This window comes from Oncorhynchus masou, chromosome 15 (assembly GCF_036934945.1).
Source record: "Oncorhynchus masou masou isolate Uvic2021 chromosome 15, UVic_Omas_1.1, whole genome shotgun sequence".
NCBI lineage: Eukaryota > Metazoa > Chordata > Actinopteri > Salmoniformes > Salmonidae > Oncorhynchus > Oncorhynchus masou.
Window position 1 is genome coordinate 10,896,120 of NC_088226.1, and position 16,001 is coordinate 10,912,120.

A 16,001-nucleotide genomic window follows, 5' to 3' on the forward strand; every position below is an offset into this window, starting at 1 on the left:
CTAACAAGAAGAGAGGCCGACTCTCCAAGAGGGGACACCACTGAACACCCTGCTGCAAATATGGGCCATTATTTTTTTGGCACTTGAAAGATTTTGATAAAGATTTTGCTTATACTTACTATACTTGCTGTTTCCGTTTCATTATTTCGCTCAATTTATATTTTTTATAGAAGTTTCAATAGTTTTCAAAATGATCTCATTCAGCTGGGCACAAAAACAAGACAAGAGGTTGCTTTACAGTGGAGCATTAAGGAGAGTGGACCCACATATTAAAGACAGTTGGTAGGTAACAAAAACTGACACAGTGTATCCGCCCAAAAGGACATTTACTTTTATGGTGCAAATTTTCAAACACATAGACCTTGGTCAGGCATCATCTAAGTGATATTGAGAATGAGGATGCAGAGGAGGTGGCCTACACAGCAGCCTGGCTTTGTGGTTATCTGTCCTCATGCCCTGAGTTCATAGTGAAGCACTCGACTAGACCTCAACTCCACTCACCCTCTCTCTCCCTCTTCCTTCAGTCTCGCTCACCTCTTTCTCCTTCTCTTTCGCTCCTTCTCTCTGAGGACATAGGGATTAGCATGACGTATTGGTCCTGATGGAACAGAGAAGGGGCCTGAACTGAACCAGAATTGACCTGGCGACAACCAAGACTAAACACTTTAGGAATGTGTCTGACGATGAGAATGCCAAAGAAAATGTTTTAGCTACTCCCTGTGTGTGTGTGTGTTTTTGTATGCGTGTGTGCATGTGTGTGCGTGTGCATGCGGGCTTGAGTGTTCTTTCATAAGTGAAGGTTATATAAGTCTACACATTTGGAGTGTGCATGTGGAGGCTGTGTGTTTGTGCATCAGTGTGAGTTGTGTGTATTTAGTGGCTTAGTAATTGCGACAGGGTCAAGACCAAGCCACATCATGTTGCCCCTGATTATATCGCAATTATGTTCTTGATTCTGAAACAAAAGTGCCCAACAATGGTTTGATAAGAATAATACCTTCTGTTTAATGAGACTTGCTGTAACTCCTGTGTTCATTCAATTAGTAAACAGGTCTTCTATTCAGCCTGGGGCACCCCATCCCTAATTTTCCTAAATCAGACACACCCCCGCCCCTCACTGCAGCGTCCCACATCGGGGCCTCGGCAACATTCAGAACACAGGCTCCACCCCCCTCCCCCCCGGACTGACCCCCCACCCATTTGATTGTGATTGACAGCGTCTTTGTTCCATTGTGCGTAGCTGTCGCCTCTGATGAAGACACACACACACACACAGACCTATGTAGCTCCCCTCACTGCACAGAGCAACGAAAGACCTGGCTGCTACCTCTGTTGCAATACGTAGCTCTCCACAGCCAGGATCCTCTGGGTACCAGCTCTACAGACAGAGACTCTACAGACAGGGACTCTACAGACAGGGACTCTACAGACAGGGACTCTACAGACAGACCTGGGCTCCCTCTCTGTAGGTTTCTCTGTCTCTCTCTCTTTCTCTTTCTCTCACTCTTTCTCCCTCTCTTGGTTTCTGTGTGTCTCTCTCTCTCTCTCTCAGTGGACTGGGGGTCCAGGGCTGAGGGTCCGAGGCTGAGGGTGTGAGGGAGACAGCTGGTGAGGGAGGCTCTGGGGTGCAGTGGGGCCGTTTCTGAGGAGGTAGCCGTCATTAACAGGGCTCACCCCTCCTCAGGGATGGGAACCAGGTCATATTCTCTCACATGGCACAAAGCAGGGTGTGTGTGTGAGGGGCGGGGGGGGGGGATGGGGAGCAGGCCATGACCTCTTTATATCCATCAACAGATCACCGGCTTGGTCCACACACACACACACTGCACACAAGCAGATGCAAAAGAACGCAGGCGCGCACACACACACACACACACACACACACACACACACACACACACACGGATACCTAACAGCAGGACTAGACCTATTGGCTATGAGTGTAAGGAGACAGATCTCAGATTAGTTTACATTTCCATGGTCATTTGCAAACCAACTTTCTCTCACACACTATCATTCACTGGCTCTCCATCCGAACCACACACAGAACAACTTTCAACACCAGTGGTTGGAAACATCCACTCAGACCCTAGAAAAACATTATCCAGTCCCAAATCACAGAGATCAGTAACTTCAAAGAGCAATAACCTTAATCCCCCCACCCCTCACCCCGAAAACAAACCAATATCATATGGCTACAATGATCTCCATCCCTAGACAACAGTATAATACTCTCAACAGGTCTCCTGCTCATTGAGCTGTGTGCTGTAGCGTCTGCAGTGGAATCTCACCCAAGCTGATGGTACAGCTAGAGAGAACACACAGTGATCTAGTGCCCCCAACTGGCTCACATAGAGTCCTGCAGGCACAATGGAAACCAGGCTCTCTGGAAACCCCACCAACGACATTGAGCTAAATGCCTCATCATTACAGCGTCATTAAGAAAAAGGCTGTCTCTTTCAGAGTAAACCAAGAAGTTTATTTCTAAATCAATTAATTACTTTCAAAAATAAGATATTAACAATCTATCAATTCATACACTTTTAAAAACCATACATTCTATATAAAAAGATGTAGAAATAATATGATTAAACAGCAAAACAACAATACTACTATAAAGACATACATCAAATCAAATGTACAATGAAGGAATCTAGTAGATTCTTCGTAACTCAGAGCAAAATACTGCATTGTACTAAGAGTTTAGCAAGGCCTGAGTCTTAAGTTCATTGGGTGCTACGTTACGCTTGCACTGTGATTGCAATGCTGTTGTTTTTTGTTATTCTTTGTAACTGGTTATGTGTGCTTTGTTTTTCAGACAGACAGACAGACAGACGGACGAACGGACAGACAGAGACGGACAGACGGACATACAGACAGACGGACAGACAGAGACGGACAGACGGACGGACGGACAGACAGAGACGGACAGACAGAGACGGACAGACGGACGGACGGACGGCCGGACAGACAGAGACGGACAGACGGACGGACAGACAGACAGAGACGGACAGACGGGGACGGACGGACAGACAGAGACAGATAGACAGACAGACAGACGGACAGACAGACAGAGACGGACAGACAGGGACGGACGGACAGACGGATGGACAGACAGAGACGGACAGACAGAGACGGACAGACGGCAGACAGACTGACAGAGATGGACAGACGGACGGACAGACAGACGGACGGACAGACGGACGGACAGCTGGACAGACAGACAGACAGATGGACAGACAGTGTCATTGCCCCAGCAGCACCTCAAAAGACCAGGACGGAGGATATGCCTGGCTGTGTTTGTGGGTAAGTTGTTTGTGTGTAATCATGTGTATGTATGAGGAGGGCCAGAAGTTTTTCCCGATCATATGATCTGACCAGAAAAAACTTCTAGCCCCATGCATGAGGTCACACTGTACTGTCTGTGTTTGTGCAATTGTGCGTGTTGCCTGGCCAAAGCTTATCCTGGTTCTCTCACGGCCTCTCTCGCCGAGAACTACATGCCCCCTCCTTCCCCCAGGTGGTCCAGGTTTGGGTGTCAATGAGCTACACCACTGTATATTTATCACAGGGTATGTCCAAAATGGCACCCTATCCCTATATAATGCACTACTTTCTACCCTGGTAATGCACAATATAGGGAATAGGGTTACATTTCATACCAAGACCCGGTCTCTCTCAGTTCGGTGAGATGGTGCGTCGGCGCAGGCAGCTGCAGGTTAGGCACTTAAGGATGCTCATGGTGATGTGCATGAGGGGGCCGAAGTTGAACAGCAGGTTGTAGAAGGTGTTGACCGACAGGCCTCCTGTCTCGTCGGCATACTTCATGGCCACGATGGGCGTGTACAGGCTGTTGGTCAGGTTCCTGAAGCGAGGGTTCCTTGACTCGATCACCTTCTTAGTACACTACATGGGAGAGAGAGAGAGAGAGAGAGAGAGAGGACATCTGAGTGTTTATAGCACACCTGCGTTTCTTTCAAATACATTGGATTGGATTTGGACTTTTGGGACTATTCCATTGGTTCCATTACACTAGGCAAACTCAAAATCCCATGAACCAAAGGGTGACATAGGGAGCGGAGCGTGTTCACTAACCTTGGCGATGTCCTCTGGGGTCTGACCCATGGCCTCAAAGATATCCTTGGAGGAGGGCAGGTAAACATCTTTAAAGTAGCGCACTGTGTCTGCATCAGCTCCTGGGTACTCCATCTTGGCCACGTCCTCCATCATCTTCGTCTCAAACTCAGTGTGCACCGGCCCTGGCTCAATCATAGACAAACTGACCGGAGAGAACAGAATAGATCTTTATTAATCTATTACACAGTAACGGTAATTCTTTATTTTTGCTGACACAGTAACCAGGTATTGAGTCACTGGCTATAATTGAATGCCCACTGGGAAAGATACCAAGAGATGTAATGACGGAAACCCAATAGGAGTACAAGACTGACTGAGAGGAACTCACTGGACGTTAAACTTGAGCAGTTGGACAGCCATACTCTCACAGAAGCCCTCCATGGCGAACTTGGAGGCAGTGTAGACATCGTTGAACACTACACCTACAGGCAGAGCAGACTCGGGGTCAGGAGGAATGGTAGTCAGAGAGCAGGACCGGAATCTACAGTTTTTACAGTTTGCCTGCTGGTCCAGATCTGTAAGTGTGCTAGACAACCCCTCAATCATTGTCATGCCAGTCTTACCCTGTAGACCCATAACACTGCTCATGACCACGATGTGTCCCGCCCGCCTCTTCTTCATGTCAGGCATGACCTCTTTAATCATCCTCACCACGCCAAAGAAGTTGGTCTCAAACACCCTCTTCATGTCCTCGATACTGATGCTTTCCACGGGTCCCAACAAGCCCACACCTGCATTGTTGACTGAGGGAAGACTCACAGATAGAGACAAGGGTTACAGACCTGTAGTTACACTACCGATGCTATACAGATACTACACTGTATCCTTCTGTACAGACACCCATCGTTAAGGTTTAGAGCTGAGGCTCTAAAGCTTTAGTCACAACTGATGTTTTGTAGGCCGTCATTGTTTTATTTAACCGTTATTTAACTAGGCAAGTCAGTTAAGAACCATTTCTTATTTACAATGACGGCCTACCTGAAGGCAAAAGGCCTCCTGCAGGGACGGGGGCTGGGATTAAAAATGTAAATAAATTAAATACAAATATAGGACAAAACACACATCACGACAAGAGAGAAAACACAACACTACATAAAGAGAGACCTAAGACAACAACATAGCAAGGCAGCAACATATGACAACACAGCATGGTAGCAACACAACATGACAACAACATGGTAGCAACACATCAAGGCAGCAGCACAACATGGTAGCAGCACAAAACAGGGTACAAACATGATTGGGCACAGACAACAGCACAAAGGGCAAGAAGGTTGAGACGACAATACATCACACAAAGTAGCCAAAACTGTCAGTAAGAGTGTCCATGATTGAGTCTTTGAATTAAGAGATTGAGATAAAACTGTCCAGTTTGTTGCAGCTCGTTCCAGTCGCTAGCTGCAGCGAACTGAAAAGACGAGCGACCCAGGGATGTGTGTGCTTTGGGGACCTTTAACAGTAAGTGATTGGCAGAACGGGTGTTGTATTTTACCTTTATTTTACTAGGCAAGTCAATTAAGAACAAATTCTTATTTTCAATGACGGCCTAGGAACAATGGATTAACTGCCTGTTCAGGGGCAGAATGACAGTTTTGTACCTTGTCAGCTCAGGGATTTGAACTTGCAACCTTTTGGTTACTAGTCCAACACTCTAACCACTAGGCTACCCTGCCACCCTGTGGAGGATGAGGGCTGCAGTAGATATCTCAGATAGGGGAGAGTGAGGCCTAAGAGGGTTTTATAAATACGCATCAACCAGTGGGTCTTGCAATGGGTATACAGAGATTACCAGTTTACAGAGGAGTATAGAGTGCAGTGATGTGTCCTATAAGGAGCATTGGTGGCAAATCTGATGTCCGAATGGTAAAGGACTTCTAGCCGCTCGAGAGTTCCCTTACCTGCTGATCTATAAATGATGTCTCCGCTCTGAATCAGGGTTAGTTTGGCAGCTGGGCTGAAAGAGATTACAATAGAGGAAACCAAGTCTAGATGTAACTTTAGCCTGCAGCTTTTTTGCTTCTTTTTCTTTTGTTTTTTGTTGTTGAATTTTACCCCCTTTTTTCTCCCCAATTTCGTGGTGTCCAATTGTTTAGTAGCTACTATTTTGTCTCATCACTACAACTCCCTTACGGGCTCGGGAGAGACGAAGGTTGAAAGTCATGCGTCCTCCGATACACAACCCAACCATTCTTAACACAGCGCGCATCCAACCCGGAAGCCAGCCGCACCAATGTGTCGGCGGAAACACCGTGCACCTGGCAACCTTGGTTAGCGCTCACTGCGCCCGGCCCACCACAGGAGTCACTGGTGCGTGATGAGACAAGGATATCCCTACCGGCCAACCCCTCCCTAACCCGGACGACGTAGCCTGCAGCTTTGATACTTGCTGAGAGAAGGACAGTGTACCGTCTAGCTGTACTCCCAAGTACTTGTATGAGGTGAGAACCTCAAGCTCTAAACCCTCCGAGGTAGTAATAACCTGTGGGTTATTCTGTGGGGCATTCTTCTTATCAAACCACATGACCTTTGTTTTGAAGGTGTTCAGAACAAGGTTAAGGGTAGAGAAAGCTTGTTGGACACTAAGAAAGCTTTGTTGTAGAGCATTTAACACAAAATCAGGTGAGGGGCCAGCTGAGTATAAGACTGTATCATCTGCATATAAATGAATGAGAGAGCTTCCTACTGCCTGAGCTATGTTGTTGATGTAAATTGAGAAGAGCTTGGGGCCTAGGATTGAGCCTTAGAGTACTCCCTTGGTGACAGGCAGTGGCTGAGACAGAAGATTTTCTGACTTTATACACTGCACTCTTTGTGAGAGGTAGTTAGAAAACCAGGCCAAAGACCCCTCAGAGACACCAATACTCCTTAGCTGGCCCACAAGAATGGAATGGTCTACCGTATCAAAATTAAATAAATAATGGTTAAAAAAAAGAAGAAAAAAAGCTTTGGCCAAGTCAATAAAATAGCAGCACAGCATTGCTTAGAATCAAGGGCAATGGTGACATCATTGAGGACCTTTAAGGTTGCAGTGACACATCCATAACCTGAGTGGGAGCCAGATTTCATACCAGAGAGAATACTATAGACATCAAGAAAGCCCGCATTTGTTCTTAATTGACTTGCCTAGTTATATAAAGGTTTGAATTGTATGAACACTAGTTTTGTGTCTTGAAATACTTTTGGGAAGAATGTATGATTTTTTTCTCTGTGGGCTCCCCAGTGGCACAGCGGTCTAAGGCATTGCATCTCAGTGCAAGAGGTGTCACTATAGTCCCTGATTTGAATCCAAGCTGTATCACATCTGGCTGTGATTAGGAGTCCCATAGGGTGGTGTACAATTGGCCCAGCATCGTCCGGGTTTGGCCGGGGTAGGCCGTCATTGTACATAAGAATTTGTTCTTAACTGACTTGCTTAGTAAAACTAAAAAACATGAACTCCATTAGTCAGACAGTTGCACCATTCACTGTCACCACTAGGTGTCAGCACATGAATGAAATAAATTGAGAGGCGTGATGGTACGGTCTGCTGGGCTGTTTTTGTTGTATTAAGGGTAGAGGGGGTAGTGTCGGGGAGTGGAGGGTCAGGAGTGAACCTATGAATAGAAACAGTTTTCCTGGAAAATTAGAGTTGAAACAGAGGTTAGAGTTTTAAGGCGTACATATACACATAGGCCTAGACCCTTCAAATTGAACTCTGTACCTCGAAGCCAGTTCCACTGCATTTTTTCATTGTTCCTCCAGGGACTGATTTAGACCTGGGACACCAATTATTAAACAAGTAGAAAATAAAACCAACAGGCATTGAACCTCATAGGGTAAGAGTTGAATACCCCATGGCCTAGACGAATGCAGGATGAACGCATGCCCTGGAACACACACATTCACAAACACACACACACGAAAAAGGCGAGGCTATTGGTCCCAGGGCTAGAGATCAGGTCATTGCCAAACAAAAGGCCAGGGCAGGAGGTTTAGCTTGTTAGTTCCAGCCCTGTTAACTCACTGAGGATATCAATATGGCGGTTCTTGACACTGTTGATGCACTGCTTGACTGACTCATCACTGCACACGTCCAGGGGCAGCAGCATGAGGGTCTTCCCAAACGCATCACCTGCTGCCTCCACCAGCTTATCCTTCTTCTTCAGGTCCCGCATGGTGGCAATGACTGGGAGAGAGAGAGGCAGAGAGAGAGGGGGTGAGAGAGAGAGGCAGAGAGAGAGACACTGTTGATGCACTGCTTGACTGACTCATCGCTGCATGAGGGTCTTCCCATACGTGTGACCTGTTGCCACAAGAAAAGGGCAACCACTGAAGAACAAACACCATTGTAAATAAAAAAACATATTACCTTAACTATTTGTACATCCTTACAACACTGTACATAGCCATAGTCTCTAATGCTTTAAAACTTGTGATTGTAATGTTTAATGTTCATTTTTGATAGTTTATTTCACTTTTGTTTATTGTCTATTCCACTTGCTTTGGCAATATAAACATACACTGCATGGCCAAAAGTGTGTGGATTCAGCTATTTCAGCCACACCCGTTGATGACAGGTGTTTAAATGCCATGCAATCTCCATAGACAAACATTGGCAGTAGAATGGCCTTACTGAAGAGCTCAGTGAATTTCAAAGTGTTACCGTCATAGGATGCCACCTTTCTAACAAATCAGTTTGTCAAATGTCTGCCCTGCTAGAGCTGTTATTGTGTAGTGGAAACGTCTAGGAGCAACAAAGTCTCAGCCACAAAATAATAGGCCAAACAAGCTTGCAGAACAGGACAGATGAGTGCTGAAGCGCATAGCGAGTAAAAATTGACTGTCCTCAGTTGCAACACACTGCCGAGTTCCAAACTGACTCTGGAAGCAATGTCAGCACAATAATTGTTCATGGGGAACTTCATGAAATGGGTTTCCATGACCAAGCAGATGCAGACAAGCCTAAGATCACCATGCACAATGCCAAGCGTCGCTGGAGAGGTGTAAAGCTCGCCGCCATTCGACTCTGGAAATGCGTTCTCTGGAGTGATGAATAACTCTGCACCATCTGGCAGTCCAACGGACGAATCTGGGTTTGGCAAATGCTAAAAGAACGCTCCCTGCCCGAATGCATAGTGCAAACTGGAAAGTTTGGTGGAGGAGGAATAATGGTCTGGGCTGTTTTTCATGGTTCAGGCTAGGCCCCTTAGTTCCAGTGAAGGGAAATCAACGCTACACCATACAATGATATTCTAGATGATTCTGTGCTTCCAACTTTGTGGCAACAGTTTGGTGAAGGCCCTTTCCTGTACAAAGCACAAAGCGAGGACCATACAGACTGTGAGTCAGGCCTAATCGCCCAACATCAGTGCCCGACCTCACTAATGCTCTTGTGGCTGAATGAAAGCAAGTCCCCGCAGCAATGTTCCAACATCTAGTGGAAAGCCTTCCCAGAAGAGTGGAGGATGTTATAGCAGGGACCAACTCCATATTAATGCCCATGATGTTGGAATGAGACGCTTGAAGAGCAGGTGTCCACATACTTTTAGCCATGTAGTGTATGTTTCCCATGCCAATAAAGCCCTTTGAATTGAATTGAGAGAGGCAGAAAGAGAGAGAGAGAGAGAGAGAGAGAGAGAGAGAGAGAGAGAAGAGAGAGAGAGGCAGGAAAAAGAGAGGCAGAAAGAGGTTCAGAGAGAGAGAGACATTTAGAGAGACACACACAGAGAGAGAGAGAGAGAGAGACATTTAGAGAGACATTTAGAGAGAGACATTTAGAGAGAGAGATTTAGAGAGAGACAAGAGAGAGACAGAGAGAGAGACAGAGAGAGAGAGAGAGAGAGAGAGAGAGAGAGAGAGAGAGAGAGAGAGAGACAGAGAGAGAGACAGAGAGGGAGAGAGAGACATTTAGAGAGACAGAGAGAGTGAGGGAGAGACATTTAGAGAGACAGAGAGAGAGAGAGAGACATTTAGAGAGAGAGACAGAGAGAGAGAGAGAGAGAGAGAGGGAGAGAAAGAGAGACAAGAGAGAGAGAGAGACAGAGAGAGACATTTAGAGAGACACACAGAGAGTGAGAGAGACATTTAGAGAGAGAGAGAGAGAGAGACATTCAGAGAGAGAGAGAGAGAGAGAGAGAGAGAGAGAGAGAGACATTTAGAGAGACAGAGAGAGAGAGAGAGAGAGAGCGATTTAGAGAGACAGAGAGAGAGAGAGACATTTAGAGAGAGAGAGACAGAGACAGAGACAGAGAGAGGGAGACATTTAGAGAGACAGAGAGAGAGACAGAGAGAGAGAGAGAGAGACAGAGAAAGAGACACAAAGGAGACATTTAGAGACAGAGAGAGAGAGAGAGAGAGAGAGAGAGAGAGAGAGATTTAGAGAGACAGAGAGAGAGACATTTAGAGAGACAGATGAGAGAGAGAGAGAGAAACATTTAGAGAGACAGAGAGGGCTTCAGAGAGAGAGAGACATTTAGAGAGAGAGAGAGAGTAATATATCTGAGATATATGAGACTACATGGAACAGACTGATGACTGACCCACTGACACATAGATAAGCATATATAGTAGACTTGCACACAGGTTTATATGTAGACAGACAGACAGACAGACAGACAGACAGACAGACAGACAGACAGACAGACAGACAGACAGACAGACAGACAGACAGACAGACAGACAGACAGACAGACAGACAGACAGACAGACAACAGCCATGCAGGTCAGTGGGTCTATTCCACATCCATCCGCTTGTGTAACACACTATTGATTCCCTTTGAACTCTGGACCTGGGAGACATGAACCTACATAGAGTAACAAACAGTATCTACTATCTACAGTATGTACAGAAAGGTTTTCCACATGTTTGCATCTTGTGACTTGACATTCTCCATTCCACGTTTACAGTGAGGTCAACCACGTCTGTGTTTATTGATGAGCTCTAACACGGAAATAGAGAGACAACAGTATTACACAATAGAGATCAATGGTGGAAATCAACAGCTCGAATCAGGCACTGATCTGAAGACCTGCTGTCCTTGACGAATGAAGACATCCTCTTATCTCATCTGGTTCTGTAACCTCTGACCCAAAACCCCCAATGGCAATCCAGTATCTATGGAATGAGTGGAAGATCATGGAATAATGGTGTGTGACTAGAATAAGCACTGCTCATATCTGCTTTACTCGTGAGGGTGTGGAAGTGCTAGTGGAGAACTATGACAGACAGTGCCAGCTTCGACTGCATACTGTCTGTCGAAGGGCACGTGTTGTACACCTATGAGTAAGATCTTCATGATGAGAGAATTGGGTGTCTGTAAAGCAACAGAGAGATGTATGAGTTTCAACAGAACAACAGTTGCATTGTTCTTTCAGTTGTTGTTGGAATTATTCTTGGGCAACAGCTTAGTAAACATTCTTGAATGGAACCACACTGCCCTGAACTGGGACTGTTGAGGTTTCTCTGTAGTTGGCAAATGTCACTGCTACCAATTAATACTCAGAATAACAGCGCAATATTTAATCTGGATTTTCATGATCCTTCAGAGAGAACAGATCATGTTATTTTCTGCAATGTGGTCTCTCTCTTTCTTGGAAGCAGGTCACAGTTCAACGAGAATGATTCATCCCTGAGTACTGTTGAGGGAGCTGTTAATCGCTTCTGTTTGCGCTCCTTTATTTCACGGCGATACATCCCAAGACCCCACTACCCTCAAAGAAAGAACAATTCTACGTAACCCTAGTGACATTAATGATTGGATGTCTGTAGCTGGAAAGTGGATGACAAACGTACAAGGTCCGCGACCTTCCCCGAGCTCCGCTGAGTCCCGATGAAGACTTCAAACAAGCCTTGCTAGTGAACCTTCGCTTGTACAGGTCTCAAACTTTGTCCCTCTTTTCAACACTCGCTCCAGAGAGGGGACTATAGGCGCATTAGACACGGCACTAAACCGGGGCAGCGGTCTACAATTCAGTGCGATAAAGAGGGCTTTGTACGAGAGAAGTCACTTGAAAGAGAACTGGCAGTCTCTTTTATGATCCTCGCCTGGCAAGCGGCATCCTCGCGGAGCCGTACCCCGGAAACTTAGCTTTCAGATGATAATAGCTGAATCAAGGGGGATAGAGAACCAGAGGGCTCACGATAGGAAATATATATATTTTTTTACACTAGCAATAGGAGATTACACTAGCAACACAAGCAATAGGAGATTTAGTATAAAAGTAAAACTAGTAGGCTACAATTTATGGGCGCAAAGGTCAAACCTGCGCGTAAAAGTTGTTTTGGATAGATAGACTAATGATGACCCTATTTGTACACAGAACATATTCCATAAGGGTTCAAACAAAGATCAGAGGGATTTTAGCAGCATGTCGGATCAAGCTTCTGACGTTAAAGGCAGATAAACAATGTAAAGAAAGCGCATTTACCATGGTAACGCTTCTTTTCATCTTTGGCCAGCAGGACGGCGATTCGTAACCCGATGCCGGAGGAGCAACCCGTGATCAGAACTACTTTTTGTCCACTGCTCGCCATGGCTTGTCCGGTTAGGTCGTGCGTTTTAGTGGTCTTCGGCTCCGGATGGTTGTTGCAGAGCGAGCTCGAGCACTGGACTTTAAAAACTAAAGCGGATCATGCAAACACAGCCGCCATGTGAGCGGGTAATTTAGTCACATGTCCTATAAAATCGTTTACTAAAAAAGACGAGGCACCTCGCAAACTCGACTGCCAGCAGAAATTTTAATCTGATAAATGCTGCTTGCCCTGAATTGATCAAAAAAAGAACCTAAATGAATCCCTGTTTTACTGTGTGTGGCAGCCTAACATATGAGTAGGGGTTACATTGATAAGCATTTTTCATGCAATTTTGAACAACAGCCTCAATAAATATTTATTTCCCAGTAGGGCCTATGTTTCATATTGCTGTGTTTGGATGCATTCACATCTGTCAGACAGGCCTACCTATTGCTGCAACCTGGTCTCAGAGCATTTCGTATTATTCTGTAGGCTACATACATCTGAGTTACTTCATTTAGTACATACTATGTTTTGTATGGTATTAATGGTATTAATTTGTGGATGTCTATCATTCATTTGGTATGATAGGCTATGTTACGAATTACAATTCATATTATATGTTACAAATTGAAATCATACAATATGTTACGAATTAGAATAATGTACACTATTCTACGGATTTTCTAAATGTATGATATGTACCAAATTGCAATTTGTTGTGGCTAACGTTAGCTAGGTGTCAAGGTGGCTACCGTTATGTAACTATACCAAACTTAACACATCATACTAATTTGACCACCCGGATTGACATTTACTGTGTTATTTTTATTTATTTTTATTTTACCTTTATTTTACTAGGAAAGTCAGTTAAGAACAAAATTTTATTTCCAATGACGGCCTTGGAACAGTGGGTTAACTGCCTGTTCAGGGGCAGAACGACAGATTTTGTACCTTGTTAGCTCGGGGATTTGAATTTGCAACCTTTCAGTTACTAGTCCAACACTCTAACCACTAGGCTACCCTGTCTAGTCTATGAGACCTTGTTGATTTATGCCTAGTCATAAAACCCCGAAATGTAAGCCTACTTTTGGTTTATGTAAACAAATATTTTATATAGTATTATTCTTACTAAAATAAATAAATCTTAATGAAGAAACGTTTAAGATTGTAGAAACCTATATCAGAATTGTGTGCTGCTATTAGACCATTCAATTTAAATTTGACCACACAATGTTAAAATAATGAGAACCCTATAGATTAAAGTGTGAAAACAATTGAAGGTCAAGCGCAAAGTTCAATATTGTGGCGTTTAGTCCTACGTCACGTCACTATAATCAAATTTCACTGGCGTGGTTTCAGCTCTCCTTCAGTAACGTTGTGTAATCTAGATGCGCTACAGCGCTGGAGCTCTCCTGCCATCTCCTGGCAGAATGAACAATCACACAAATACATAATGAATGGGTTTGGAACAGACAAGCCTTCTCCCATGTAGTCCCAAATGCAGTTATTATTCCTATTCCTGTGTCGTATCCAATGCTGAAGAAAAGTAATTGATGGTTTATTCTGTCATGCTGTTTTAAGGGCAGTATTTTAAGTCTACATAGGTAGAAGATGCAGAATGTGTTTGTAGTCAGTACAACAGTGATCTGTCAGTTTGGAGTTATAGTTATGTGTTGCTTTGGCTTGTAGACAGAGAGACATTGCCTTGTTTGAACATGGGAATTCTGCTCAAGGTGGGCGTAGCAAGGTGTAAAGGTGCATATGATAAGATTGTAAAACCAGGCTGGTTTCCATAGCGATGGTGATTGGGTCAGAGTACAAAGGTCACACCCATGTTAGGGCTTGTTGGACACTCAATATCTCAATATGTTATTGCCACAGCTGCATGGCCAGAGAGGTGAGCTGAAACCATCTCTCTTCCTGTTACTTCCTGTCTCTCTCTCAGCATATCCATCCATCTCCTGTGCTTTGCATTTAACCTCAAACAAACCTGCGATGTACAGTATTCAGGAACCCCCTCCATCTTTACAGTCCACACAACGTAACATAGGCTACAGAGATCACTATTCTTACCGCAGGATAGGTATAGAGGACACACACACACCTTGTTGTGAAAAATGTGTCCACAAGCACATGACACATACAAGACATGGGAGAGAATAGACAGCGGTACAGCAGTGCAGAGAAACAGAATGAAAAAAACGTTGGTTGGGAAGAATTTTTCTACTACCGCCGACACAGAGCATTACGTAATGGGGGGGAGGGGGGGAACCAGAGAACAACTTTTATTAGATTTTGACTGATAATGGTTAAGGTAAAACATGTTTTTAAAGGGTTTATATGATAATAATGAACTGTTTACAAACTATCGATACACTCTTTATAATACCCCCATCTTCACAATGGATCAAAGAACAAACATTTCTAAGAATTGTACCGGTACTGTAGATCTACTTTTCAGACTCAAGATGAGAAAACACAAACTGTCAATGACACTTTACAGCCATCCTGTAACATTTGGGTGTGTGAATATTTGATTTGTGTTGCTCCAGAGACTCTGTCCATGGTGGTGGGCTGAGGCTGGGGAGCCAGTTGAGGTGAGAAAGGAAGGGACGCAGGAGCAGGCGGGAGTTCTTGACATGCCTTTCCCCCTGCCTGGGGAGACTGTGGACAGGTGTGTGTGGAGGTAGACACATTAGAAGAGCTGTAGGGGAGGGAATGTTGTCAGCAGCCTTCTAGCCATCACTCTGGTATTTGAAGACAGAGAGAGAGAGACAGAGAGAGAAAGACAGAGAGAGAGACAGAGGGAGGGAGGGAGGTAGAAAAGGACAGAGAGAGAGGAGGAGAGGGAATGGTGCAGGCTCGTACACGTTGTTTTCCCCTGCCACGCGCACTCCTCCCTCAGAGCCATATATAAATGATCCTCTTTTCTGGCTCTCTACTTTCTCCAACTACACCTCGTTCATCCTCCAAGTTGCCTCCATCTTTCAGTCCTCCTTTACCTTCCCACCACTTCTCCCCTGCAACTTTCTTCTCTTCTGATGCAGACTGCTGAGATAAAGCACCATAAGGAAACGTGTTGCCAAAAGATTGCTCCCCAATCTTCTCTCTGACCTCTGACCTTTTCTCTCTGACATCTCATTGTACCCCAGGTGGGCCCTGCGCCACATAAGACCCTTATCCTCTTCATGGGAGTTCAGTCACAGTTCTGACAGGGGACTAGAGAGAGGCAACACATGTTCTCTCTTTTCCATAAGAGGCTAATAGTCAATTTCCTGATTGCTGAGTTGAAGGATACTTGAATGTATGCCTTTTGGATGGAACCATCAGTTCTATTTATCCCTCAGTTCAGATTTATCTCTGACTCACT

The 16,001-nt window shown here is 44.9% G+C and overlaps 1 protein-coding gene across 1 annotated transcript; it reads right to left on the reverse strand.

The window, feature by feature from the left end:
* Nucleotides 1-2,463: 2,463 nt before the first annotated feature.
* On the reverse strand, nucleotides 2,464-12,893 carry LOC135555595 (retinol dehydrogenase 8-like). Its single transcript, XM_064988171.1, has 6 exons — nucleotides 12,544-12,893; nucleotides 8,141-8,302; nucleotides 4,701-4,880; nucleotides 4,466-4,559; nucleotides 4,096-4,279; nucleotides 2,464-3,906 (listed from the first exon to the last, which is right to left on the reverse strand). Exons 1-6 carry the CDS (start codon nucleotides 12,647-12,649, stop codon nucleotides 3,679-3,681), a joined length of 954 nt encoding a protein of 317 aa, XP_064844243.1. The 5' UTR covers nucleotides 12,650-12,893; the 3' UTR covers nucleotides 2,464-3,678.
* Between the last annotated feature and the right edge of the window lie 3,108 nt (nucleotides 12,894-16,001).